This window comes from Varanus komodoensis, unplaced genomic scaffold, assembly GCF_004798865.1.
Source record: "Varanus komodoensis strain SLA01 unplaced genomic scaffold, ASM479886v1 scaffold1, whole genome shotgun sequence".
Classification (NCBI taxonomy): domain Eukaryota; kingdom Metazoa; phylum Chordata; class Lepidosauria; order Squamata; family Varanidae; genus Varanus; species Varanus komodoensis.
The window spans coordinates 20,469,306-20,496,811 of NW_025335268.1; the positions used below are offsets into that span (position 1 = coordinate 20,469,306).

The 27,506-nt window shown below is 39.0% G+C and overlaps 1 protein-coding gene across 7 annotated transcripts in view; it reads right to left on the reverse strand.

Moving 5' to 3' along the window:
- Nucleotides 1–736: 736 nt before the first annotated feature.
- SPAST (spastin) overlaps nucleotides 737–27,506 on the reverse strand; it is a 45,774-nt gene continuing 19,004 nt past the window's right edge. For 5 of the 7 annotated variants that reach the window (XM_044419129.1, XM_044419055.1, XM_044419137.1 and 2 more), the window contains 13 exons: nucleotides 25,563–25,750; nucleotides 22,947–23,080; nucleotides 22,581–22,674; nucleotides 20,784–20,858; nucleotides 18,934–19,005; nucleotides 17,727–17,802; nucleotides 17,245–17,336; nucleotides 16,729–16,808; nucleotides 14,551–14,593; nucleotides 11,329–11,408; nucleotides 10,838–10,908; nucleotides 9,354–9,394; nucleotides 737–5,323 (listed from right to left, as the gene is read on the reverse strand). In XM_044419129.1, coding sequence (XP_044275064.1) covers nucleotides 5,201–5,323; nucleotides 9,354–9,394; nucleotides 10,838–10,908; nucleotides 11,329–11,408; nucleotides 14,551–14,593; nucleotides 16,729–16,808; nucleotides 17,245–17,336; nucleotides 17,727–17,802; nucleotides 18,934–19,005; nucleotides 20,784–20,858; nucleotides 22,581–22,674; nucleotides 22,947–23,080; nucleotides 25,563–25,750 — 1,169 coding nt within the window. In that variant the 3' untranslated portion in view covers nucleotides 737–5,200. Of the gene's footprint in view, nucleotides 5,324–9,353; nucleotides 9,395–10,837; nucleotides 10,909–11,328; nucleotides 11,409–14,550; nucleotides 14,594–16,276; nucleotides 16,317–16,728; nucleotides 16,809–17,244; nucleotides 17,337–17,726; nucleotides 17,803–18,933; nucleotides 19,006–20,783; nucleotides 20,859–22,580; nucleotides 22,675–22,946; nucleotides 23,081–25,562; nucleotides 25,751–27,506 lie in introns of those variants that run through there. The other 2 variants (XM_044419114.1, XR_006413642.1) reach the window with 2 other exon arrangements.

The following is a 27,506-nucleotide window of genomic DNA, read 5'->3' on the forward strand; positions in this document are numbered from 1 at the left end:
ATACACGTTTTAAAGACTACTTCTCTAAATAGAGAACCCATGGGAAAAATAGCCTTAACTTCAGATTTTTGGGACTAACACATGGTTCCTCAAACTATGGCCTGTGGGCAAAATCCAGCCCGCCTCAGATTTTGGACTCGCTTGGAGAAAACAATCTCTGAGCGAGTCCAAAAGCTCTGAGCTGGCGCAGGCGTTCTTTGAAACTGAGCAGAGAGCCGCCGCATGCACCAAATTGTAATGGCTCAACTGCACGTGTGCTGGCCCCCCCCCCCCCCCCCAAATTGCATGCATATACAGAGCGGGAAACAAAAGAGAGGGCTGTGGAAGAGAGAGAGAGAGAAACGAAGACACTAAAAAGGATTGAAGGTAAGAAAAATACAACTTTTTAAATCTATTTTTAATTATGTGAGTCACGTCCCTAGGCTGCAGGCCTTCTCTGAGTAAACTGTGGCTGCCTCGCTGAGCGGACAGACGGAGGCAGAGTCTTAAAAGCTAGTCTTTTAATCTTGACAACAAATCAAACCAAGGTACTTAGATAAAAAAAAGATTTAGATGGGTGTTGCATTTCGCATCAAGTGGAAAGTACCAAAAATGTGATCTTAAATTTAGGAACATGACTCATCTGACAAGAGCATAACTTGCTTACAATATTTAGATAATGTATACAGCAGGCAACTGAATTTTTCTATTATTTATTTAGAATCTAACAAAATTGAGGTAATAAAAATTAAAAAGCTTGTTTCAGCATTTTTATTTAATTAGAACTTACATTCGAGTTAAGAGTTTAGTCTCTTTTCAGAGAAACCATATGAAAGTATTTGTCAAAAAAATCTTTCCATGATCTTATCACATAATAGTACCAACAAAAGGTAACAGACAACAGATCTGAAAGGCATGAGTCTGAATGTAGTAATAGAAAACTAAATATGAAGACAAAGTACAACATGTTACTGAGGAAAATCAAATTTGTCAATCCATTCCTATGAGAACATTTTCCATGCTTTTACATGTTTTGTTTTCCCAATAAAATTTCATATTTTGATACTGAATAGCAATGCCTAACATTCAGAAAAACATATTTTCACCAATACAAAGTGATCTCTTGTTGGCTGAACAGTTGGACAAGGTGAAGCAACTTCTAGTTTTAGCAGCCCCTTTGATTTTAAATCTGACGGCTGTGGAATAGTATTTTCAGGGAGTAAATCAGTGTAATCTATAATATGAATGCCTCCCTCTGCTAAAAATACCCAAATACATTTCTTAGGGATCTCAGTTTTTTGCAGTTTCCCTTTAAGTGCCTAGGGGTCCAGTATTCTAATGAATGATCTTTCATACGGTCACACACAGATGGCAATATGTACATTACTGAATGAATAAATTCCATCTTGAGCTTGGACCACAGAAAGTATTATTACCAGTTTCACACTAATACCTGCATGTCTTTCAACCCAATAGGAACCAAATATACTTTCTTCCAGGAAAATGTCAGAAGACCATGGCCAAAAGAATTATTAAAATAGTATAAGGCTGAAAGGCCCATATATCTATTATCCTACAACTACTTTTACTAACATTACTGAAATCAAAGAAAGGACCAAATCATATTGCTTAACTGCAGTTTGAAAAAAATGCATTAATAATGTTCCTATCTTCTTTCAAACTAAGTAATATTAGCCACTACTTGTCCTCACCATGCATTTAAATGTGGAAATATTTTCTGTAAGTGAGCTTTTGGATGATCTGCAAAGAAAATTTTTCCTTTCTCAAATCATAATATACATGAAATCCCAACTAAATCCTTTTAAATTCCTGTGATGCAACCAAAATATAGTGAATACCCAAAGCCATTACAGAGCATAGAAGGACAGACTGAACATAGATATATGGAGCTGTCTTTTGTTCAATTAAGTGACTGAAATCTTCCCAACGTAAGCTGCAAAAACATCTTATGCAATAGATTAGTGGTTCCCAGTTTAGTATTTAATATACCTCAATCTAATTGGTAGTTCAACCTTCAAGCACCATGAACTTTATTCCACATATTTCCTGGATATTGCCTTCAGAGGGCACTCTCAGGCAGCAACAAGTCTTTCTTACATAACTACACAATCTCAAACTAGTCAGGCCTTGGCTACAAACCTGAACATGAAGAGTATTCAGTCTCATGAAGGCAAGATTCAGACAAATTTCAGCCTTTGGGTAGAAATCAGTTAACTCATTCCACTGATGGTTTCTGTGTGCAGAATGGGAATGGGAGCTCTCCTTCCAATCGATAAATCTCGGAGCAGATTTTTGGTGAATATGGGTTGGGGTGAAGAAAAAGCCACTTTGCACAACACTGAATTCTGCCCCTGCTTTATATCAGTAACCATGATTGCCATACATTCAAAAACCTGAACTGTCTGAACTTTTAAATAGCATTTCTGCTAATTTTCCCTTATTGAAGAACACCACCACAAGATTAAGTTATAACAGAAAAGTAAAGCAAATTTTAAAAGGGAAGTGCTCTAGAACTAGCCAAACCTAATTTGGGAATTTAGGCTAGGATGATCTGGCAGGTTTACACAAGCAAAATTTTTCCAAAGGTTAAAACCTTATTCACTTAAACACCTACATTTAAGATACAATATCAATATAAGAGCCACTTTGCACAAAATAATTTGTTCTTACCACACCAGTGCTGGTCCACAGTGAAACTTGAAGTATGATGAACAGACAAGTATTCTTAATTTAATGAATAGCTCTTATACATAGGATTTTTCACTTTATGTAAGTAGTTAACTTGTGCCATCATAAAGGGTCTACTTTACAAGTAATGGAATGGGGGAGATACTACACAATATATCTTCCTTCAAACACAGGAAAATGTTAACTTTATTTCACAGAAGGAAAATGGAAAGGTGATTTAAAACTGTAGCTAGTTATGTATCAGAGAAGGTCAAAAGTCCATAGTTAATTTACACTGCACATTTTAGCCCAAGGTGGAAACAATGCCATATGCGTTAGAATTTCAGTGCAAACAGAAATGGAAAAGTTTATAAAACTTTAGAGGTGGATTATTAATGAAATCCAGTGTCAGTAGGAACTTTTTTCAAGTTTCCAAAACAGGTGAATCACAGTTAATTTACCTTGAAATTTCATGTCTAAAACAGATGGGTGACTGGTGGCCTTCCAGAAATTTTGTTTGACAAAACCTATCATCTCTAGCCAGCACAGTCATTTCTCAGAACTTGAGAGAGTTATAGGCCAAAACATCTGGATATTATGATCCCAATCTATTGCACTCCTGCATTAAGGTATCTCTGTCTCCTAATTAAGAGCCAGTATTAATTTTAAATTCAGTTGCAGTTCCTGAACAAATCTTGTTAGTTTTAGCAATCGCTCTAAGTTTTGGAATCTAAGTATTTAGATTTTCATTTGTGCCTCTAGCATGCTTTGCACTTGTGGCATGATCTCTTCAAAGATATCCAGCAAATGATAAAAAGGCTCTGTAGAAATCCTAAACACATCTCAGTTCAAAATCACTAAGGGCACAACCCAATGGAGATGCTTGTAACCTTCCAAACTCAGGACTATGAGTATCCTATCAAGGATAGGAAAACTGTGGAGGCAATGAGCAAGCACCTCTTTACTTCCGTCCTCAAAAGATTTAAACAGTTTCACCCATCTACATCTTGGGCTCCTACTTGTGAGGAGGACAGCTTGAGGCACCACCGGGATACACTGCATGACTTATCCCTACATAACTCACTAGAACTCTGCCCAGTCACTCTTGCTACCTTGCCGCTGCAGCTTTCATAGAAAGAACCAGCAGTAAGGGGTAGAGGGAAGGATGCTCCAAATTCCAAGTCCCAGTTCCAATATCTGAGCACATTTCCAAGGACAGAGTTGGGCATCTACCAGCCACAGGATTGCAACCTAGGCAGTGTCATACTTCACTGCAAAGATCAACATATTCTCAAAAGAATTGTGGCTGCCCTATTTCCAGATAATAAGGTCGTTTAGATACTTGAAATTAGAAAGTAAAAATTTAAAAATGACATTGAAGAGTGCATGCAATTCATCTCTTAACAGATTTTTCCACATTTTTCTTTTTCTATCTTCTCCACAACTGCTAACGTATAAAAAAGAAAATCTTTTATTCATTTGATGGCATTTTCATCACAGTAATTGATAAGAAGTTATCCATTTTGTATATGAAACTTCAACCACATACCATTCAAGGACAAGTATGCCTGCCCCTTTAATGTTAACATTTACATGGTATTCATATAATAAAAACTTACAGAAAGTGTGTTTACTATACTTTTTAAAAGTCAGCTGTGTCTCTACAAACTGAAGCTCATGAAAGATATAAAAGTCAAATGCAACTAAACAAGTAACCAGAGTCATGATCACCTGCATAGATTAGAAAATCACCAGAGTGGAAACTTCCCTGGCATTTAGTCAGTGTAAATACAAAACTAACACCAAAAAGAAACACTGTAGTTCATCTGACAGCTAATACCACTTACTCTTATTTCTTGGTCTACAATATAAGAACAATTATCCTACCATAGAAACTTTATAAATGCATTAGAGAAATACTGCAGGAAATAAATGACAAAGATTGGTAAGCTGAAGCCTTGGTGTTTCGGTTGGTTGTACTGGTCACTGTTGTTTTGTGAAAGATTTCTTTCTGAACTGTTCTACTGACTGTAAAGTTTCACTGGAACAGGGCAGCAGGCCAACTACTTTGCACTGTGGACTTTCAAGCTTAATGGCATTCCCAATACTAGCCTTCCTGATGCATAAGGAATGTCTTTATTTGGCACTTTATTGATACATAAAAAAAGAAAATGAGAATCACTCTCAACGAGAAGAGGAGCAAAGCAAAATTAAATGTAATCAGCAAATTAAAAAAAGTTTTCCCAAAGGACAATGCTACTGGAATATTTCAAACAGCAACAAAATATACAGATTACATTTCTTTAATTTAATTGCTAGAGTTCTTCCACATATCTTATTGTGCTCTGTCTTATAGTGCCCTGGGCATAAATCAGATGTTAAAAAATGTGATCTTCAGTAAGATGAGTCCATCTTTTAGTGCAGGTGTTTAGAGTTCTGAAAAGTCTTGTAAACTCTGGCTGCATTCCAGCAGCAGTTTGCATCAACTGTCCTTTGCTGGCAATATTCCCCCTCCCTTTGACAAGGCTGTGTATCAAACCGTAGTGTCTCCAAAGTCTTTGTTCCAGCGAATATAAGCTTCCAGGATCTGAGGGCTGAGACTGCGCTTTATTTTCTTCAAGGACTCAGTGAAGTCAGACAATCTGATGTTCCTCATCTGGAAGCAAACAAAGCTTTCTATATTAACTATCTATAGACTATGCCTGATCCAAAATGAATTTTGGACCAAAAATTTAAACTGACTTTAAAATGTCCTCATTTAGCTATGAAAGGGTTGAATCTAATCTTAAATTCATTTAAGTTGCATTTATTTCAATAGGTTTACTCGTAGAACCAACACTGACTTGCAACCTAAACTTTCAAAACTCACAGTCAAAGGAAAAACAGCACAAGGCAAAACCATATTGTATTTTTGTATTACTACCTTTATTCCACTAGATGGTACTAATACATACGAACAAAAATCTTGCAAGAATCTTGGGCTGTTGGGAATTATTTTGGCTCTCTACTGACATTTAACTGGTTTAAACATTGGGGAGTGTATCCAACATTACAAATGGAAGACAGTTTCTGCAATTAGTATTTCCCTTTCGCCTGCAACTTCCTGTAATCTAAAACAGCCTCTTGCAGTTGAATGGGGAGCTAATAAACCCTGGGGACTGTGTCTTATGGGTCTGCTGTGGGAAGGAAGAATTGCCCAGAATTTGGTGCAGAAATTTTGTATGACCAGGGAGTTGTCTGATAAAACCATGATTCCACCCCTTCCTGCCCATGCAAAGGCCTGCTGTTGCTGCACAGGACAACCACTGGTAGCAGACTGGGGGGGACAGACGGACACACATACTCTTTTTCTGTTAGTTTCTCTCTACATATAAAGCCTTTAGGCAGGAGGCTCTTTAGAAATATAGAGGAAGATTGGGATACAATAGGGATATTTGCTGCCTAGACAACATTGGGTTAAAACTTGTGCCTGATGTATATTTTTTCTTTGCTTTCTAGCTGGGGTGAGAGAGAGAGAATGCAAAGTTAGGGCATGTACACATTAAACCCTAGCAAAAGTTATCAAACCTTTTGAGAAAATCTGGCAGAAAGCACCTTATTTTGAGGTGCAGGGCTCTCCAAGATAACCTACCATAACATACCCACTCCTAGGCAAGAAATTGATTTCTTACACAAATACATTTGGGCTCCTAAATCTTCCCACTACTGATTTACAGGTGGCTAAACACCCAAAGCCATTCTCATTATAAAGTGTTTCATTACAAAAAGGCAGGTGGCTTACTTCTAACAATAGTTCTTCAAGTGGTTATCTATTTGTGTCTGCATGGAGCCTCACTTTGGGAAACTTCTATAGCTGAAGATCTTTTGGCAGGAACCCTCCTCACAAGTACCATAGTATGTCTATTCCGAACAGGTTCCTGTTCTGTCCATCCCTTTCCTTGGGACCACATGTGCTTGACTGGACTTCAGAGAGGACTGAATCCTCACTGAGTCTGAAAAGATGGGAAAGATTTCCATTTCCTTTCATATGAAAGTTATACAGCTGACTTTCATGCTGTGTTTAGCACAGTGCAGAGGTACTCAGAAAAGACGTTAGTGGAAGATCTTTCAGGCTCTGTACATCAGGATACTGAATCCTCCCTTATTCCTGAGAGATGATGTCTGGTTTTATTGGGGAAAGTTTGGCTGGAGATGAAAAAGCAGCTGGACAAACCAGGTCTACTTGAGCCACCATGGAGTGATGAGAGTATCACTTATGCCACTGAGCTGGATTTTTACCAGGAATTTCAGAATAGGAAAGGAGGGAAGAGGTAAAACAGAGTCTCTGACCACCTTAGGAAGAAAGTATTCCCTTGAGAATTTTGTATTAATTTGGCTCAGGTGCAAGACTTGGAGCAGATTGTGTCATCTGTATTAACACAAATTCTGCCTCAAAAATTATTTGTGGTGGTAGTAAGAATATAAATGGTATTATAAAGTATTAATAATTTAAATTATTTTATTAGGGTGCTCTGCCATCCATGGAAGTTTGTGTTGAACAACTCAGACCATCTGCCAGATTATCGTATGTCAATGTGATCTATAGAGCGGTCATAGAAATGCTCCTGTGTAAATATCATGTCCATATCCTCATCGCAAACTGGGTCAATGGCACCGACTTCATTCCACTCTGTTAATTCAAGTAAATCACTGCCATGGTGTTGCTGGTCATGCTGTAGTAGTTGGGCTTTTGTAGTCCCAAAAGCCCACAGTGCTTTTTTATTTTTTACTGCTAGCAACTTGGGGCAGTTCCATACCCCTTGGAGGGTGAGGTATCTGCAGTGTGCTCCACACCCACTGAGACAAGTGTGGGTAGGTAGAATTTGGGTTGGGTGATGCATAGCCAAGGGAATTCACTGCCAAAGGCCAGAAGTCAAAATCCGTCAATGAGGGTCCAATTGATGGGAAGTGGAGTATGTAGGCTGGGTGTGATGAGCATTTCTTGCATTAAACATGCTGTTAATACAACTGTTTGCGGTCAGTTGTTGAGGTTGTCCTAGGCAGAGGTGGTGGAAGATGGCTGCAAAAGGACATGTCAGAACTGCTAGGTGGTCCTTGTACTAGAACCAACAGGAAGGTTTTCCATGGTATTGAGGGATGAAATAGTAGTCCCACTCCTGCGGCAGTCTTCAGTTGTCACAGTAATAGTGAGGGCTAGATGGAAATGACCAGTCAACCTGTTTGTTCCACTCCAATGCCAGGGATCAAAAACAGCTCCTCCACAGGGCCAGTCTGTCTGGCATATCAGTGTTATGGCAAACTGGACAATAGCTGATTAAGCTATTATGGAATGCGCTCCCCAGAGAGGTCTGCCTGGCACCGTTGTTATTTGCTTTTCGGCGCCTTTTTATTTAAACATCATTTTAATTGTTGGATTTATTTATTGATTTTATATTTTTGCCGGAATGTCTCCAGATTTTTATGTATTTTATATATTTGCATAGTTATTTATTTGTATTGGAAGGGTTTTGCGAATGGGGCGGCATATAAGTGTTCCAAATAAATAAATAAATAAGCAAGTAAGCTCGCTCGCTCACTGGGCCTCTCTGTCAATGGATAAAGTGGATAAGATGAGATGACAGGACTAGGATTTGCTTGCAAGTCCCCTGACAGTGAAACATCACAGATCCTGCCCTCTGACATAGTCACTACAGATACCAGATCTCAATACTGACACCTCCATCAGCTGGTATGGATAGTAACTAACATTGTCAAAGATTTGTCCTTAAAATGCCTCATGTGTCTCTGATTTAGAGAAATCAGAAGACTTTGATGTCTTGGCTTTCTTTGTGAGATGTTTTGCCATAGAGATTACTGGTATCCATCTGGTGGTATGCAGGTCATTGGCCTCAGTGTATCCATGGCCTGAAGGGTTCTTTTCCACAGATCCACATGTGGTATTCCTTTGGGCCTGCTGCCTGACAATGCAGGCAGGCATCAATAACCTGACCTTCACCCAAACAAAGAAGGCAAAGCACAGGCGTAGCCATTGGTGGGAGTTTACTGCAACACTTCACATATTTACAGAAAAGGGCCCTTAAGAGCCAAATGCCTAACAAAGGACCTGAACAATCTCCCGATCAGCAGCAAAGACAAACAAAAATAACAAAGAAGATTGAGAAAAGTGAGGAAAATCCAGAAAAAGGCTCAACTCTAGAAAAAAGTACACCTGGCAGATGAAAAATATTCTTATGAAGCTGCCATAATGGTGGTCAAAGAGCAACTGAGGGAAATGGTAGAAACACATCAGAAATGGGCATGGTGTAATGGCTGAGACAGGCTCCTGCTAAAAGAATCTCAGCTATAAAAGTTTCAGGCTACAGAAGTTTCAGAAAGTGATGCTCTGTGCCTGCGTGGATGCACAGAAGCCACGGAGATGAACCAGATGACAGGCTTTATTAGAGGAACTGTTACAACAGAAAGTATTAAAAGCTAGACATGTTCATTGTGCTCTTAAAGATATTTAAGAAACTATAGTGGGCATGTTTACATAACCTGTACAACAGCTACAAAAAATATGGTTCTCTCTCCCTACCGTGAGATTTGAGAACAAGAAATGGTATTCTACTTTTTAAAAGTTGTAAAAAGAACAAAAAACGAAGTGTGTGATTTGTCTTATTTTACAAAGCAAATCTTAAACAGCATACCTCACTAGCAGAAATGTTCTTCACTTGCTCTGGTTTTAGTTCTGTAAATTAAGGAAATCATCAATGAGATATCTAGTTCTTTTGAAACTCAGCAAGATATATCAATATTTGAAGCACTACTATCTACCATTTGACAGGTACACTCATGTTTTGTCCAACCCATTATATTTTCAGTCTTGAGCTGAAGAATCACTAAGGATACCTTACTAAGGGTAATGTTAGAATTGCTAAGAGAACACTGCCTTGACCAGTTTCCAACCTTAAAGAAGCAATAATTCTATATAAACAGATATTAAAATCAGTATACTTAAGCAAATATTAAATGAGATAAGGAGAAACAGATATGGTTATTTAAAAGCAATATTTCATCAAATTTTTCAGAACTGAATGCTACATATAACTTTATGGAAAGAAATGCCAAATGTTTTGGAAGAAATTATTTGTGCTGGCATGTGTAAACACAGGGTAGAATCCAACACTACACAAGCAGATATGCTCTCAGGAAACAGGACCTTCCTTCCTATACAATTCCCTCATGCCCCTACAAATCTGCTCCAGAGGGACCCTTAATCCTCCAGGGCAGAGGAGGGTGTGCAAAGAGCTGCAGATAAAAAGGAAGGATTACCCTCTCTTCTTGTTCCAAGTTGTTCTGCTGGCAAGGGATGCTAATTGGATACCACCCAGAGAATGTATACTACAGGCCAAGATCTAAAGAGGCATCAAAGTTTTTAAAAAGCCTGTCAGTATATGATTGGTTAGCCAATTCTGCCTGCAACATCCCATGTAATCTTAAATGTTGTTTAATGATAATACATGTTATTCCAGAGGATCTTCTTATATAATCTTTTATGTGTGTTCTCATCCCTATTAGTTGTGACATGGGGGGAAGAATTCAGAAAAGGGTGGTGGCACTGAACACCAGCAGGCCACATGGATAGTCTGAGAACTGCATGCAGCTTGCCTATTTTTGCTGAACAACTAGCTAGGATTATGGTCCTATTGAAAACAGTCCATGAGGGCTGACATTGTACACTGTAACAATGAACACTGCCTGAAACCAGATATTTTCCCATATAAAGAGCATAATAAGAAAGCTTGTCTAACAGTATCAATCTGTGTTTATTTTTTTAAAGGAACTTTGAAAATGAGACCTTTATCTAATCAAACACAGAACTCCTCTCAGGTTCTCACTAATCTTTTAGAACATTCAACTTAAAGAGATACCAAATAGTGATCAGGATCCAAAACTGTATTCAACTAGTTATGTGTCTCAAGCACCTTTGTGCTCTTGTGTCTAGAACAGAACTTTCAGGGAGAGTTTGTCATTTGACAGTAAAAAAAATCTCACTAGTCATGTCTGAGCCCTTTCACAAACTAAAGTAGCTCTTAGGATCCTGGCCTATGTAAAAGAGAAGGGACACAGCTGGAAAAGGTTTTCTAGCTATTTCACAACTGCATTTTTCTCAATAGGTAATCAAACTTACCTCGTATAGGGCCCAATGCTGCATCTTTCGCTAATGCTGTTAAGTCACTCCCTGAGTATCCCTCTGTCATTCTTTGTAAACAGGAAAAGCAAACACTTAAGTTCAGAACTTCACATTGACAATTGTCTTACAGAAAGCTAAGCAAACTTATATTGTTTTATTCTGTTTTCAGGGATTTTTTATTGTAAGCCATTAAACATGGAGGAAAAGCTGGCCTATAAGTGTTTTGGTAAAATATTAATTACATGAAGTGCTTTATTAAGCATTGCAATAATCAACTTCCTAATTAAAATTTAGCCTTTCAAAATATCAATGGTATGTTTGTGATGTGTACATCAAATCTGTATAAAAAGCCACATGGTGAAGCTTCTGTGATATATATTGAAGAAAAATGATTTTCAGTATTCCTACTGATAACAGTATTGGATGAGAACTCCAAAAACCAACAGTCACAATCAAGCTAGTTAGAAAGTAGGTAGAGCACTACTCACCTGGCTAGCTGTGCTAGTTCTTTTTGGGTTAATGGATTTCCTTGCTTGCTCAAGAGATTTTTTAGTAAAAGCAGTCGTGTCTGTAAAGTATATTACCCATTTGTAAGTACAAAGAACAAATCTCACATCCTTTTTAAGTTATGGAAAACTTAAAACCAAGGCACAGCTTGTTTGAAAATGATGTATCTTCATCTTGCAAAGTCACCACATTGGACTAAATTGAAAAAGTGCCTTTCTACTCAGATTTTTTCACTCTTTTACACCATATGTTAAGCGCTGTGCAACACATATAAAGCACTTTTTGAGTTAAAGTTATGAACTGTCCCAACATTTGCGTCCTGTTCCTGCAAGAGGTTGCACAAGATCTTGATGAGCGGGCACATGGATACTACTATAGAACTTCATAGTTTTCACAGTTCTTTGGATTGAAAATATTAAATCTTATTTTCACACAAAAGGTAATATAGGACATTGTTATTTCTGAGGCAGGAGGAGAATTAGGTGAGGTTCCCTAGACCAGTGGAGACAAGATGTTAAAGCAAGTCCTGCCTCCAAATTCTCTTGGAAGAAACTGCCCGATTATAACAGAATCAGGAATATCCTCCTCCTGCTCTAACAGAAAGACTGAATCCTATACAGGTCTTACAATTCCCAGAATTCTTCAACCAGCCAAAAACCCAGAGCTGCTTCACTCTCCAATTCTTACCCCCTTTAAAACGTACGTGTGTGTGTGTGTGTGTGCTGCTATTACAATATATTGAGTAAAATAAGCTGGAGTCTCTGATTTGCTTATCTTGACTATAGTGTTCAGTTGACAAACTGGACAAAAACTGTAGTAATAGATAACGAACAAGGAAAATTAAATTGTGTTGAGGAGTAGTGAAAATCAGGAGAATGAATTTTGTGGCTTTAGTAAAGACATCTAATCAGAGAGCGCTACTTAAACTGTAATCAGATGTTGTCAGCTTAAGATCAAGAATTTACCTCCAGATATGAACGTTGGTTTTTTAATTGAAAACTTAGATTTTTCAGAAGTGTAAAATGATTATGAAATAAATGGTGTACATTATAATATATCTGGTCTATGTGGCTCTTTTTATAAAGGGTGCACATTGAGAAATCATAGTTGAAGCATCCATGTGAACGATTTCAATCTAGAGTTTGCTAACACTCATTTGTGAGAGTGGGAAAGAAGCAATATCTGACTGCCTCTGTTCAGTCTTCTATTTGTTGCCCAGCGGAACTCTCCAGGATGCTCTGGGATCTATTACATGCTCCCCTCAAGGACATCTTGCAGCCATCTGAGGCCCGCTGTAATATATTCACTAGGCACTTGCAGGACACAATCTCCTGTATTTACCAAGCCTTGGATGCCAATGGTATAGCAAAGGAATCAGGTGAGATAATCAGCACAGTCTGGTCTAGTGATGTCTGATGAGTTCCAGTTAGTACAGCTTGAGGATATTGACAAGATGCTTGGACAGGTTCATACAACCACATCGGTACTGGATCCTTACCCCTCCTGGGTAATAAAAGCCAGTAGGGACAGAACTGCTAGCTAGGCCTGGGAAGTAATTAATGTTTCTGTATGAGGAGGAGTGGTCCTGGGCCACCTGAAACAAGTGATGGTGAGACCACTCATGAAAAAACCCTCCCTGGACCCAGAAGAACTCCAACAATTTTAGGCCGGTGGCAGATATCCCCTTCCTGGGCAAGGATCTTGAGTGGGTTGTGGCCAACCAGCTTCAGGCACACTTCGATGAGACTGATCAATTTCAGTTGGGATTTATGCCTGGTTTTTGGCATAGAAAGAGTGTTGGTTATCCTGTATGATGACCTATGCCAAGAGAGAGATGGGGAGTGTGACCCTGTTGGTTCACCTGTACCTCTCAGCAGCTTTTGATGCCATCGACCATGATATCCTTCTGCAGTGATTGTCTGAGCTGGGAGTGAGGACCCTGCATTGCAGTGGTTCCAGAAGGTGGTACTTGAGGGATATAGCTCTGCACCTTGGGTTCTCCAGTATGGGATTCCCCAATCATCAGGCCTGCACCCATGTTGTTTAACATCTTCATGAAACTGCTGTGAGGGGCCACCTGCAGTTTCAGACTGTGTTGTCATCAATACGCTGAGGACACACAACTCAATCTCTCCTTTTCATCTTCACCAGGTGAGGCTGTGCAATCAACTAGATAAGGGCTAACAAGCCAAAGCTCAGTACAGATGAGACTGAGATGCTATTAGTGGGTGGGTCTTCTGACCAGACGCAGGGGTAATTCAACCTGTTTCAAATGGGGTTGCATTCCCCTTGAAAGAGCAGGTTCATAGCTTGGGGGTGCTCCTCGAGCCTTCTTAGTCACTTGAGCCTCAGGTAGCTTCAGTTGCTTTAAGTGCCTTCTACCACCTTTAACTGGTGGCTCAGTTATGCCTCTATCTGGACACAGATGACCTGCTATCAGTGATCAATGCTCTGGTGATCTTTAAAATAGATTAATGCAATGCACTTTATGTGGGGTTGCCTCTGAAGACTAGGAATTGCAGCTTGTGCAAAAAATGGCAGGCAGACTAGTAATAGGAATCAGACAATCTGATGATGTAACACCAATTCTGGCCTGCTTGCACTGCCTGCATGTATCTTTCCAAGCCCAATTCAAGGTGCTAGTTTTGACCTGACAGACATGGCTTGGAGACATGACACCTCACAGAACACCTCCCCCAACCTTCTTCTACCTGGCCATTACAATAAACTTCTGGGACCTATCTCCAACTGCCATCTCTGAGGGAGACTAGGTTGGTGGCAACAAAGAGGCCTTTTCAGTGCCCCCCCCCCATGGAACAAGCTCCTCACTGAGCTCCACCTGGCACCAGTCTTAACTATCTTTTTGGCACCAGATAAAGACCATCTGTTATTGCAGGACATTCAAGTAGCTTCTGTGGTCTGCTAGCTGCTACCTGCTGAATATTTTTCTTCTTTCTTATATATAAAAACAAACCTGTTTAATGTGTGGTTTTAAATTTTGTATTGTGAACTGTTAATGATGTTTAACATTTTTTTTATACAAAGTATCTTTACTGGTTTCTTAATGTGCTTTGTGAAGAACCCAGAGAGCTTCATCTGTTGGGCAGTATAGAAACCTAATAAATATATATATAAATATGCTCCTTCAAAGTAGTAGCAGAAAGGCATTCTCCCTTATGAATATACAGTCTCAAATTACATACCTCTTCATTTGGTAAAGATACATATACCCGCTTGGTGAATCGTCTGAAAAACACATTGATATAAAAGTTGTATTAGGGGAACAACAGTAAAAGCTACCTCATATAGACTGTCATATTTTATGAGTAAATAAAGGTATTGCTACAGTCAGAGCTACAGCCTAAAGATTTCCTTCCTATAAGTTAGACATGCAAATTTAAGAATAATGAAGTATTCCATTTATTAAATGCAGTTAAACATATGTGCAACAAAATCAGAACAGTATAAAAGCTTCAGTTCAAAACTGAAGAAAGAACATTCAAAATTCTATTCAATAAAGTCAATGTGAGTTATGCTTTTAAAAATTATTATGTTTTACTAAGTCTTTGTTGGCTAACCCAGTAAATCACAGGTTGCTAATGAAGTAGCCTGACTCTCAACCACCAACATTTAACTGAGTGAGCAAATATTGGTACTACGGAAGTTTGATGGTCAAAATGTATACAAACCTAGCTTTTGCTTTTCACCATAGGCTAGCTCTTCAGATCCTATGAATAGAGTTCTGCTCATGAAAAAAAAAATCCTGCATTTAATGGAATCCAGTACTATCATTAGGCCCAAGTGGACTTGGTGGCCAGGAGAACCTTCTTTCAGGTGTGGCATAAATGCCAATTGCACCCCTTCCTGGATAGGCAAAGCCTGGCCACAGTTACTCATTCACTGATAACATCCAGGGTAGATTATTGTAATGCACTCTACATGAGGTTTCTTTGAAGACAGAGCAGAGACTTTAACTGGTTCAGAATAGGGCCATACTGTTAGTATCTGGTGCTAGTTTACAGGTCCATATAATACCAATCTTGCATGAATTATATTGGTGACCAGTTGAAGCCCAGGCCTAATTTAAAGTGCTTTTTTCTTTTTTTTTTCCCAATTTATATCCTGCCTTTTTCCTACAAAGGGCTCAAGGCAGCTTACATCATTCTCCTCCTCCATCTTATCCCCACAACAACAACCCTGTGAGGTAGGTTAGGCTGAGAGCCTGTGACTGGCCCAAAGTCACCCAGTTGGCTCCATGGCTGAGTGGGGACTAGAACCCAGATCATCTGAGTTCCCATCCCACGCTCTTAACCACTACGCCACACTGGCTCTGGTTTTAACATAAAAAGCCCTAAATTCTAACTTAAAGGACCACTTTCTCCCATACACACCTACCCAACAATTAAGATCAGAGCAAGAGGTCCTTCTGAATGTGCAATTCATCAAGGAGGTGAAGGAGCAGTAACTAGAAGAAAGGCTGTCCCCCATCTGTGGAACGGGCTCCCCAGAAAAGTTTGCCTGGGGCCAGCTCCCGTGCCAGGCAAAAATATATCTCTTCTCTTTTAATAATTGGTTTTAATCATGGATTTTAGATTTTTTATTATAATTTTACTGTATTTTTAGTAAATGTGGTTGTCTGGCCATATTTTTAATGATCTTAGTTATATCATCATTATCAATTTGTTATTTATATTTTAATGATGGTTTTAATTGTCTAGTTGTAATTTTGCTGTTATATGCTGCCTAGAGAGTCTATCTGAACTACTTGGTGGCAAATGAATGAATGAATGAATGAATGAATGAATGGAAGATGGGGGAAATTTTGCCAATTACCCTCCATATGCTCACAAATCTGTTTTAATAAGGGACACTGTGTAACAGTGGAACATGGCATAGCAGAAAGGGAACTGGGCAAGAATCGCCCCTTACCTTTCTAATAGCATAAGTGTCCACTGGAGAAAATGGATTTCTGTGAATGGAAGGGCCCCATGTCTTATTTTTTGAATATAACGAACTTGCCTTCATTTGCAAAATGGAGATACAAAACTTTTTTCCTATTAAAAATATTCCTATTTCATAACACATTTACAATGCAGATTCATCCAGAATTTGTTTAATAGTTAATGCTCCTACCCAAGTTAATCTCTAGAACCTGGTTCTCTTCAGTTGGTGGTCTTCTCAAAACCCTTTCTGCCCCAGTCAGCATGACCTAGGGTCAGACATCACAGCCCAAACCATCTGGAGGATACCAGGTTGCCTATCCCTAATGCAAAACATTGGCATGCTTCACATAAGTATTGTCAAGTTACTGTGTTTAGGATCAACTAAACTGAAGGCAAATCTTTGCTAAGCATGGCTAATTAATGAGTGGTTTAAAATACCTGAGAACAGCATCATCAAGTTCCTGCGGTCTGTTAGTTGCTCCCATTACAAGTATTCGGTCTTCTCCTAAAGACTGTACCTATGTTTCCCCCATAAAGTAAAGTGTAGATGTTGAGACAGAAATTGGGCTATAACAAGGTCTATATCCTGAAAAAAGCTTATTATACACTGGTACAATCTCTTACTCAGTGCTGATTTAGCCATTGTAAAAGTTATATAAAACAAATACTATGTACAGTTCCATATTATACAAATATGAAAAGGTCATTGGGTTTTTGTGACTTTACAGTGTGTCAGTAGCAACCAGAGAACACCTGCAGTTCAACAAAATAGGAACACAAAAGCAACAGTTCAGTTTGGCTTTTCTTAGCAGGTGATCACTCGTCTTTCTTTCAATGTTATTTTTTATTCAGATGGGAACTCAATAAAAGGAAGGCATGATCTTAGAGTCTAAAGCACAAGAAACAGCTGCCTTTGGCATCCATAACTAATATTGTACCAAGACTAATACTTACACCATCAAACTCTATTAAAAATTCTGTCTTTAAACGTCTACTAGCATCATGTTCACCTTCTCTTCTTTCACACAATAGGCTATCCACTTCATCTAAAAACAAAGATGCTAGAATTGTAACATTTGCTATAAGTAAAAAGACAAGTAAAATAATTTTAGTTAGCCAATATCTATTACTTATGAATGATCAAGTGTTAGAAGTATCAAATAAGTTACTAACAGTTGATATACACTTTAATATCTGAAGACAATTTCCTTCTGCAACTAATTTCACGCTCCAAGCTATCTGTACATTTGTTTGATTTGCTATTGAATACCAGTTTAGTACAGTAAATGTTATATCCTATTTTTTAAACTATAGAATTAACCAGATAAAGTGCACAATAACTTATGATGCTGATTTACACAATCGCAGCAACACAATTGTTTCCTAATTTCGGCTATTCCACTTGCCTTTTCATTAAACAAATACTAAAGTTTTACCTATAAAAATGATAGAAGGTTGAAGCTCTCTGGCTACTGCAAACAGAGCACGCACTAGTTTCTCCCCTTCACCAACCTGAAAAAAAGAATTTTGAAGTAATTACTGGGCTGATTTACCTTCTTTTCATTTAGATATCAGAAGTATGGGTTGAAACACGATCAGACTAAAATCTAGTTATGTTTATGTTTCACAAGACTCTCTCCTTCCTCTATATATACACACACACCTATATGTAATAACTGGAATTGTAACATAACTTAAAAGATGGAACATAAGCTTCCTTTCTCTATCTATCCCTACAGTCACCCCAACAAGCTCTCCTGAACAAGGCAGAACTGGGCATGGGGAGCTGCTGAAACACTGCCCTCAGCACTCCCTGTGCATTCCAAATTATTCAGGAAGGTCTGTAAACCTTCTAGAGAGGCTTTTTGAGGAGCACTGGAGACTATGGAGGTGGGAAGGGAAACAGAAAGTTTTCCTTCTGTGAAAATAATCTATGTTAGGATCCAAACTGATGACTTAATGACCTGGCTTACACTATCAAAACAGCCAATCCAGGGTTGTTTAATCCATGATTAGCCATTTGTGTCAGTCGGTATTTTGCATATTCAGCTCCCAACTTTGGATTGCCCTTGTCCAAACCCAGCTACTGTGGTTTATGAGGAACAAACAAACTCTGTCCTACAACAGAGCATGAGTTATGTAAGGGTTGTTTAACTTCCAAGGGTGGAATACTATTGTTACGAACTGGCCCAATTAATTTTATCAAGTTCCAGTAAAATTAATTGCTGACTCTTTTTATCCTTATCTCTTTAAAATGTGTGCACAGAATTTGTGTTTTGTAAAGCATTCTCTCCGTATGGGAGTTATTCTCATAGTGACTTGAAAGTCAGACTGGTTCAAGAACATATATCAAAAATCCTTCACAATGACTCAAATAATCTGTTTCAGGGCCCACAATATTGTTCTGTCACTGCTCAGAAAGGCCCTTGCTGGCTGCTGCTCTGAAGGGAAAATAAAAACTAGAGCAAAGCTAGCAGTAACAGCAACTGTGGAAACAAAGGTGGGCACTATTTTCCAGTGTAGTAAAACCAAGTGCAAATATTTCTAGTTGCTTAATGACCACAACCTACTGAAATTAAAAGCTCCTAGGATGTTTAAAATGCAACCATAATATACAATTGTCACTTACATATTTTTACTTACATATTTTGATGTTAGACTTGCAGCACTTATGTTAAAGAAAGTTGAATTTGATTCTGCCGCCACAGCTTTGGCCTTAAATAAGAGAAAATGCCAAATTAGAACTACAGCACAGTGTAAGATTTTTATTATGCCTCCTAAAATGTGTAAGAAATGGTACAGTATAATTATGGTTGTTTTACTTTATGTCTGTTCCTGTGCTACTGTTTTGCATCATTTTGTATTTTATTCTATTGTATTTTAGTTTTTAACTGTTCCATGGTGTTTTAATTTTTAAGTGTTTGTAATCTACCCAGAAAATGTGAGTTATTGGACATGTTGGAAATATGTTAAATAACTAAATAAAATTAAGGACAATATATATATTCTATCAATAATTTAATAATATCAAAATGATTAAAGTCTCACAAATTTCCTGATGTACTCAAATGGAATTTTCCTCTCAAGATATTGCGTGCCGTGAGCCAAGGTTCTGCCTTGGAACATTCAAAGACCACTGACTGTTTTCCTTGCACGGTATTATTGACCAAAACTACAAATCACCCAGAATGAATCTCTGAGCATGCACAGAGTGGTGTGTTGAACTCAATCTAGTATTCACTTTCAAAAACTCTCCTAAGAACATTCCTAGGCCCCACCACTTTGGGAGGGGCTTTCTGAAAGCAAGCACTCCTCCTCTCCATGTGCCAATTTTCTAATTAGGATGCCCACCTTTACTGAAAAATCATGGGGTCAAGAGCTGGTGCTACCTGGTCTGCATCTGAGAAACTTATTCTGAGAGTCCTGTGCTCCCAGCTGTACATCTTGATTATTCCTGAGAACGAGATAAGCATGTCCACCTCCCCCATCTCAGGGTTTTGGCATGGTCCATCCTCCCCAATTCCCCTTTGATCTGCTTTGCATTTCAATTCTGATTCTTCTGAAACCCAGCCAGCAGTCTGTAAGAACAAGCACCCCAAAAAGCCATTCTTCTCACTCCAAACACTGCGTGAGTTTGTACAACATAATGCACCCTGTGTCTGACACACAATCAAATTTACCATAGGTTGGTCTACCCCTCCTTCTCCCCTAGACCTCGAGTGGCAGTCCTGCATGAGAGACTGTCTTGTCTTTTGTCCTTGTTCCAATGGCAACCCGATTTCATTTGCCATTTTTTTCCTGGAGTCCTGTGCTGCTGCCACTGAGCACCAATCAACTGATGCCCAAGTATCACTTTGGAGTGACAATCACTGGCTAATTGTTTCTTTTTTGTTGCTGGGGGAAGAGCAGTGTGCATACCTAAGATTGCAATTTTCCCTCAGTCTCGCAGGTGCAAGTGTCTAACAAAATTTGGCTGTTACTAACATGCTTTAATAAGGCAAAAGAAGAAGGGGAAAGCAGAGGATGAGGTGGCTAGATGGAGTCACTGAAGCAGTTGGTGTGAGCTTAAGTGGACTCCAGGGGATGGTGGAGGACAGGAAGGCCTGGAGGAATGTTGTCCATGGGGTTGCGATAGGACTAACAACAAACATGCTTAAAGCAGGATTAGGTAATCTTTTGGGGATGGGGGAGGAAAACTGGCACCTATGGAACCCTTTGTATGCATCCTGGCCCACTTGTGCAGCAACCATACATCCACATTTAAGAGCAGTACCTCTGCAGGTTGTGTGAGGTTTAAGTCTCTTCTGATCAGAATTTTCTGACAGGGGCAAAAGGCTTCAATCTCTTTCCCCACAGTGATCCTAATGAAGATTGTGGCTTCCCTGCAGCCTAACTAGTTGGACTGTGCAAAACAGTGGGCAGTGTTCCTATGGAGACTCCACAGCGAGGAGCCAAGTTGCCCACATGTACACCAGAGCAAAGCAGATTCTCACCAGCATTGTCTTTCCATTTCCTGGTGGGCCAAACAACAACAATCCACGTGCAGGGGCTCTAAGTCCTGTAAACAACTAAAAGAATAGATGAATTATACAGTATTTAATGATACCAAGAAAGTATAGAAGAAAGATGGGTTGGATCAAATATGTTGTTGTTTCAAAAGGAAAACTGGAATGGAACAGTATTCTCCTCCCAGCAACTGCCCTCACCTACAGTGCAAATCTACAGTATGTACAGGCTGTGCCTGAGGTGTGAAAATGAAAACTGTGCCTGGCACATGGTGCAATGTAAGTAAGTCCCATTTATTTCAATAGCTCCACTCTATGACTAAGTCTTGATATGATTTATTACATCAGCACAAATAAAGAGATTTAGCTTTGTAGTATTTTACTGATCTTTATTTATCCTTCAGATATGAAGTTCAATGTGACCTGGTTTGTTTGTTTGCAAGTTAATGTACCCCCCCCCCACCTGCTTTAATTCCTGCATGGCTGGTATACGATGGTGCCATAATACCTTTTTTCAGATAACATTCACTATTTAGAAACATACAAAAGACTTGGATGGGAGTAAACATTCTAGCTCTGGTTTGCAGCATGTGGGTAACTAATACTTAGTATAAACCTGCACACAATATAAACACAGCCAATACTGTATGAAACTTTCAGCCTATGAAACTTTACAAACATTTTAAATATTTTAGGGACAAGAGAGCTATATCTATGCACTATATCCAGTGCTTTTTTTGTAAAAAAAAAAAAAAGTGCCGTAACTCATGTCGCCGCCGGCAGTAAGCATTCAGCACGCTGCGCGACAACACACACCAATCCCAAGCCGAGCAGCAGCCCGCCCTCACTATCTCACTAACAGATAGCAGACACAAAAGCAGCCAGCAGGCACTATGTTAATGATGTTTGCTGCTGATCTGCTAATCACTTCGTAAAATCCATTGGAAAAAAAGGTGCCGGAATGCTACGGTGACAAAAAAAACCCTGACTATATCTCTGCCACTTTCTCTACAGAAAATCATAACTACTAACAATCCTGCTAGTCTATACTCATGATTATAGTCTATACGCGTGATAGTCTCTATACAACTTGTGATTTAATTCCAGTTGTAAGGAATAAATGTGAATATAACAAGGTTTCTCTCATCTATATGTGAATGAATCCATTACAATCCTCATCACCACCACCACCTTTAAACTTTCCTTTAGCAAGGAACCCAGGGTGGCTTACAAGGTTCTCTTCCTCTCCATATTATCCTCACAACACCAAGCTTGGGCGACAAGGAATGCTGAGAGTCTGTGACTGGCCTAAAATCACCCAGTGACTCTCATGGCTGAATGGGGACCAGAACCTGGATCTCTCTAGTCCTAGTCCAGCACAGAAACCCAGTTTAATCATAACATTCAATCTGAATATTCAAATTAATTCAATGTTTAACAGCCAACTTGTGACTGCAGCATGACATCCAAACTCAGACAGTATGGGCTATTTGTGAGTTAAAGAACTCACAGTTATCCTACAATTAGTATCAAGGTTATCTTTGGGTTGTTTAATCCACAATTATCCTACAGTGTCTGGATTCCATTCTCAACCCCCAATCAAGCCAACACAGAGCCTGAATGCTCAGAAAGGATGAACATGAAAAATGCCTGACAGCTGCTGTGGCAAACTGTGAGTTAAGTAACTAAAGATCTCCCTCTGCTATGCATGAATAACCCCAATTCATCATGTAACAAAAGCCTGTAAGATGCAGCATAAAAACTGACAGAAAACAGGTTACTTACTTCAGGTCTAAGTGAAGGAAGAATAACAATTTCTTGCAATGCCTGCTTAGCCAGCTCTTGCCCAGCAATATCATGAAATTTGACAGATGGCCCACTAACAGATACAGAATAGCAATTAGTGCAACAATAGACATGTCTGTCTTTTCAAATGCAGCTGGTTCTGTTCACATCCTTCATCTTTAAGGAACCCATTACAATTATGACATTATCCACATTTATATTAAACTGCTCAATTTTCTAGCAATATGTCTGCGTTTTTATCTAGCCACCCCAAGCTAAATTGTACTTTGAACTGACATAGAAAATTAATATGGTTCGTAAAGTATTACCAAATCTTCACTGAAGCCAACAACTGCTGTTACTCACCTGTCTACAATTTCATTGAGAATAAGATTAGCAAAATTACTATCCACATTTCTGAAACTCTTCATGTCTTTCTTTTTTCTCACAGCAGTTGTAGGAGTAGAAGGTTTGTTGGCTCTATTATTTTTGGGAGTAGCCTGTAGAAACAATAATTTCAAGCATTTTAGTATCAGCTGAACATTAGACTAGCTCTCAGTGCATAAGGTAACTAGAATGCTAAAGGGAAACTACTTTCCTTTCAGCACAGCATGAATGAGAAAGAATAAATTGATCCTGGGGATGTAAGCCCCACAGCATGCATTCCCCCAAACCCAATCTCCTTTCCTTTTTCAGGCTTCTTTATATTGTTTTGGGCCTTTGCCCATTTCAGTGCCTAAGCCTCCTTTAGTGAGAGTATATTTTTACTGGAGGAATCTCCATCCCAGCTCCATGTAACTACTCCCTAAGCAAAATTTAAGCTTGAAGGATGGGAGTCCTAACAGTTTAAAGGATTCTAGAAGGGTAGAGAGGATTGCATTTGGGGAATTTGAACCCATTAGGTACAAGGCTGAAGGGAAACTTGTCTCTCTCCCACCAAGTGTCCTCACAGCACAATGAAGGCTTAAGGTCTGTGTTCTGTACTCTGTATGTATATTCACAAAGGTATAGTTAATGGGATGGGTCCATGGAACAAGAAAATATTGATATAAGCTTACTTTGACCAAAAAGAGTCATAAGGGCAGCTCTTCTGAATTAAACAGCCAAAGCCATCAAGTCCAGCATCCTATTCCTCATAGAATGAGACAAGACGCTTACAAAGCATAACTAATTTTCAATATTTCTTCTCTGCATCTGGTATTCAGCATCATATTGTCACTGAATCTGGAGATTCTATAGCTATAGCAGCTGTAGACAGACTTCTCTTGTAGAAATTTGTCTAATCCCTTCTTAAAGCCAGTTAAACTAATGACTTTTGGCACACATCACATCTTTTGGCAGTGAATTCCACATACATTATAAATTAATCCTTAGAATTCTGATACTATGACAAGAGGAATAAAATATATATCTATTTCTTCCACAACATGCATTGTTCCTCCAGCACACACAGAAATATTAACTAAAAATCCACATAAATGTTAGCCTTTCCTTGTATGGAAAGTGCTGCAACCATATGATCATTATGGGTCCTCTCTTGTGCATCCTTTTAAACTCCGATATTCTTTGAAATGAGATCAGCGGGACAGTTCATAGAATTCCAAATACATGCACACCATGGAGGCATAACTATTTATTTATTTTTAATCTCCTTCCTAATAATAATCCTTTGTATGGAATTTATATTTCCATTGTCAACACATAATGGGTTGTTCACATGTCATAGTGGAAAATAATGGGTTAATGAACCAATTATTTGTGGAGACTCACAGAGCATGTGAGCCACACAGAAGCCATTTCCATTTTCAGTTAAATGACAAGTGTCCTGCTCATAAACTGCTGGCACAATGGCCAAACCATTATAGATTAAATAATTCAGAGTTAACCCATAAACAAATCATGGATTTACTTTGGGTTGTTTAACCACTGAACAACTTAAGTTAAATCCAAGTTCATATGTCACACAAACCACCTACAAACAGAACATTCACTGTTTCTTGAAACTGGAAATGGCTTGTGCTCATCCCCCAAAATTAATGCATCAATAATGCAACAGGCCACTGCTGATGTGCTTTTTTTATTATCCACCACACTTCTAAGATTGTTTTTTTCTGATTTTTTCACCCAAAAATATGATGATGACCATATGAAAACCCTACATACCATTGTTCCAAGCACCTATAAGCAAGCACTTAGCAACTTATCACACCGTATCTTTGGAGCAATTTTCTAACTGAGAGCAACCTAGCATCATCAAGTGCCAATGTCAAATGCATGGGGATGAATACAGCTGAATCTCCACCACTAACAAAAGCTTTCCATCAGCAGTATGGGAGAGGTGTGATTTTCAGCTTTTTTCTTACCATGCGAATCTGCTCTGTAATGGTTGGTGCAAAGTGGAGGACTACATTATTGTAAGCCACCAGACAGCTTTGGCTATTGGGGTGGTATATAGATGCTGGTGCTGATGATGATGATGATGAAATGGGAGAAGGGTATTGCTGAAAATTCTGTCCCTCTCCATTCTGCAGATGACCATCTTGCATCAGAATGACCACCATTGGATACAATGGCATGATCTCAATCAAAATAAGAGCTAGAACAGCAGAAGTAGCACTTTTCTGTAGAAGACAGTTTGGAATATTATAAACAATGCAAAGCTTCTTCATACCTTCATAGTCAAACCCCTGTCTAGGTCAGTACTATCTACACTAAACTGAAAATGGCTTGAAAATAGTTCATACGGGGTCTTTTCTAGCCCTACCTAGGGATACTTGTGATCAAACCCAGAATATTCTGCGTGACAAGTGTGTGTTCTGTCACTGAGCTATAGAAATGAGCTTAAGGCCTTCTGAGCCTTAATAAAAAGATCTTAATTTTATCTTTTATGAAATACAACTCCTGCATTTTGAATTACAACTTTTCTATTGATGATAAACCGACACATATGTGGTACACTGTGCATGCAGACTGCCACCTTACCTTCTGAGTTGAAACTGCAGGAACAGTTCCTTGTCTAGGTACAGAAAAAGTGGATATACCACTATAACTAGGTGTCCTTTGGTGCCCTGAGAGGGCTACAGATCCAGTTTTTGCCAGAGATTTTGAACGAGGAAGTGAATTACTAGTATGAGTTAATGGATCCTTCTTTTTTGGAACAGCTCCACTTTCTACAAAATGGAAAAAAAAAGATGTGCCAATATAAGTCGTACTCAAATAGTTGCCCAACTACATATATCTCCTTAAAAACAACTGGTTGAATTTTAATCAAATATGCTGCTTTACATAGTTTCTTCCTATCAATCCACATTCACAAATACAACTGATAGATGCAGACATTTTTCTTAGTAACCATGTAGATTTTTTCTACCTGCGCTGTTGATAGAATATTCCTACAACTAGATAAAAATTAACGCCATTTCTTGACCACTACCAACTCAGATTAGTTGTGTTAGATGTTTTATTACCAACTAAAAGTTAAACACATTTGGTGATACAGCCTGTGCCTTGTAAGTAACACTGTTAATAACTTTTCTGGTATTTAGCATACTGAAAATAAGCTTTTTTTTTATCCTGAACCAATTATGACTAGGTTTTCTTTATTCAGAAGAGTTTGAGTTGGGGTTTGCTGTTAGCAATCTTAGGTGGTGAAAGGTACCCCATAGCACAAAAATGAATCAGTGAGTACCCCTGAACTGTAGACCAGATCTTTTAACAGAATTGCAGCCCCTTCCAGAACAGGTTGATATACCCTTCCTGAATAAACCACATTACAACAGAGCTTCTTTGTCAGGAGTGAGCGAAGAATGTTGTCCATCACACAATTCATTATTGATTTCAAGTAACAGTTTAGTACAGTGATGGCGAACCTATGGCACACGTGCCCAAAGGGGCACCCAGAGCCCTCTCTGTCCACACGATTGACCCAGCAGCCATGCGCATATTCGGAAGGATTAAGGGCGCCAGGCAACGACTGTCACTCATTAGCCATGACTCAAGCTTTCACATGGTGGGTCGGTCAGTGAACTGCCTGGGATTTGCATGGACTGTGATTTTAGCGGGATGCAGGTGGCACAGTGGTTTAAACCGCTGTGCTGCTGGGCTGGTTGATTGAAAAGTTGTCAGTTCAAGTCTGCACAACCCGTTGTGATGTTAGCAGAAGGTAGGAAATACACTCAGATGCCTTTTTCAGGTCTGGCCAAAAGCTGGTAGTCAGTGAAATTTTGCCCCCTTGTGCTGGTGGTCAGCAAATTCAGGTTTTATTGCAGTGTTGGCACTTTGCAATAAATAAGTGGATTCTGAGTTGCAGTTTGGGCACTCGGTCTCTAAATGGTTCGCCATCACTGGTTTAGTACTTCAAGTGTCTCACGTAAATCCAGTGTAAAGGAGAGTTTGCTTAATGTTACCTGCATTTTGGTAACATCCAGCTCTAAAACCTTGGATAGCCTAATTCAACAATTTCATGTAAAGGTTAAAAAGAATGGGTGGCAGGAAGTAATACTGCAGAGGAACATACAGCATAATGCCATAGGATCAAACTTTAGTGCCTTGCACCCATGTTTTGCAATTCGCCTCCAGACAGAAGAGGAACTAATATGTCTCCAATTGTAAACAAGAAGAAAGTATGGCTGAGAGAAGCGAAGGTTGCTGAGTGATCCTGAAGAATTTAAGACTGTATTCCCCTTATCCACTTCTATGAATAGAGATATTCTAACATGGCTATCAAGACAGTTTAAGCCAAAACTAGGCCAGAAATCGAAATTGATCCAAATAAGTGGTTTCAACCAAAACTGACTGGAGTTGCATGGCATGCAGCCACTGGCATATTATGTTCTAGAAAGAGGTATCTGGGTTCAGCCAATCATTGCAATCCTTGGCCTTTAGAAATTCAGAAGCCACCTCCCAGCTGTCTCCTTCCTTTATTTT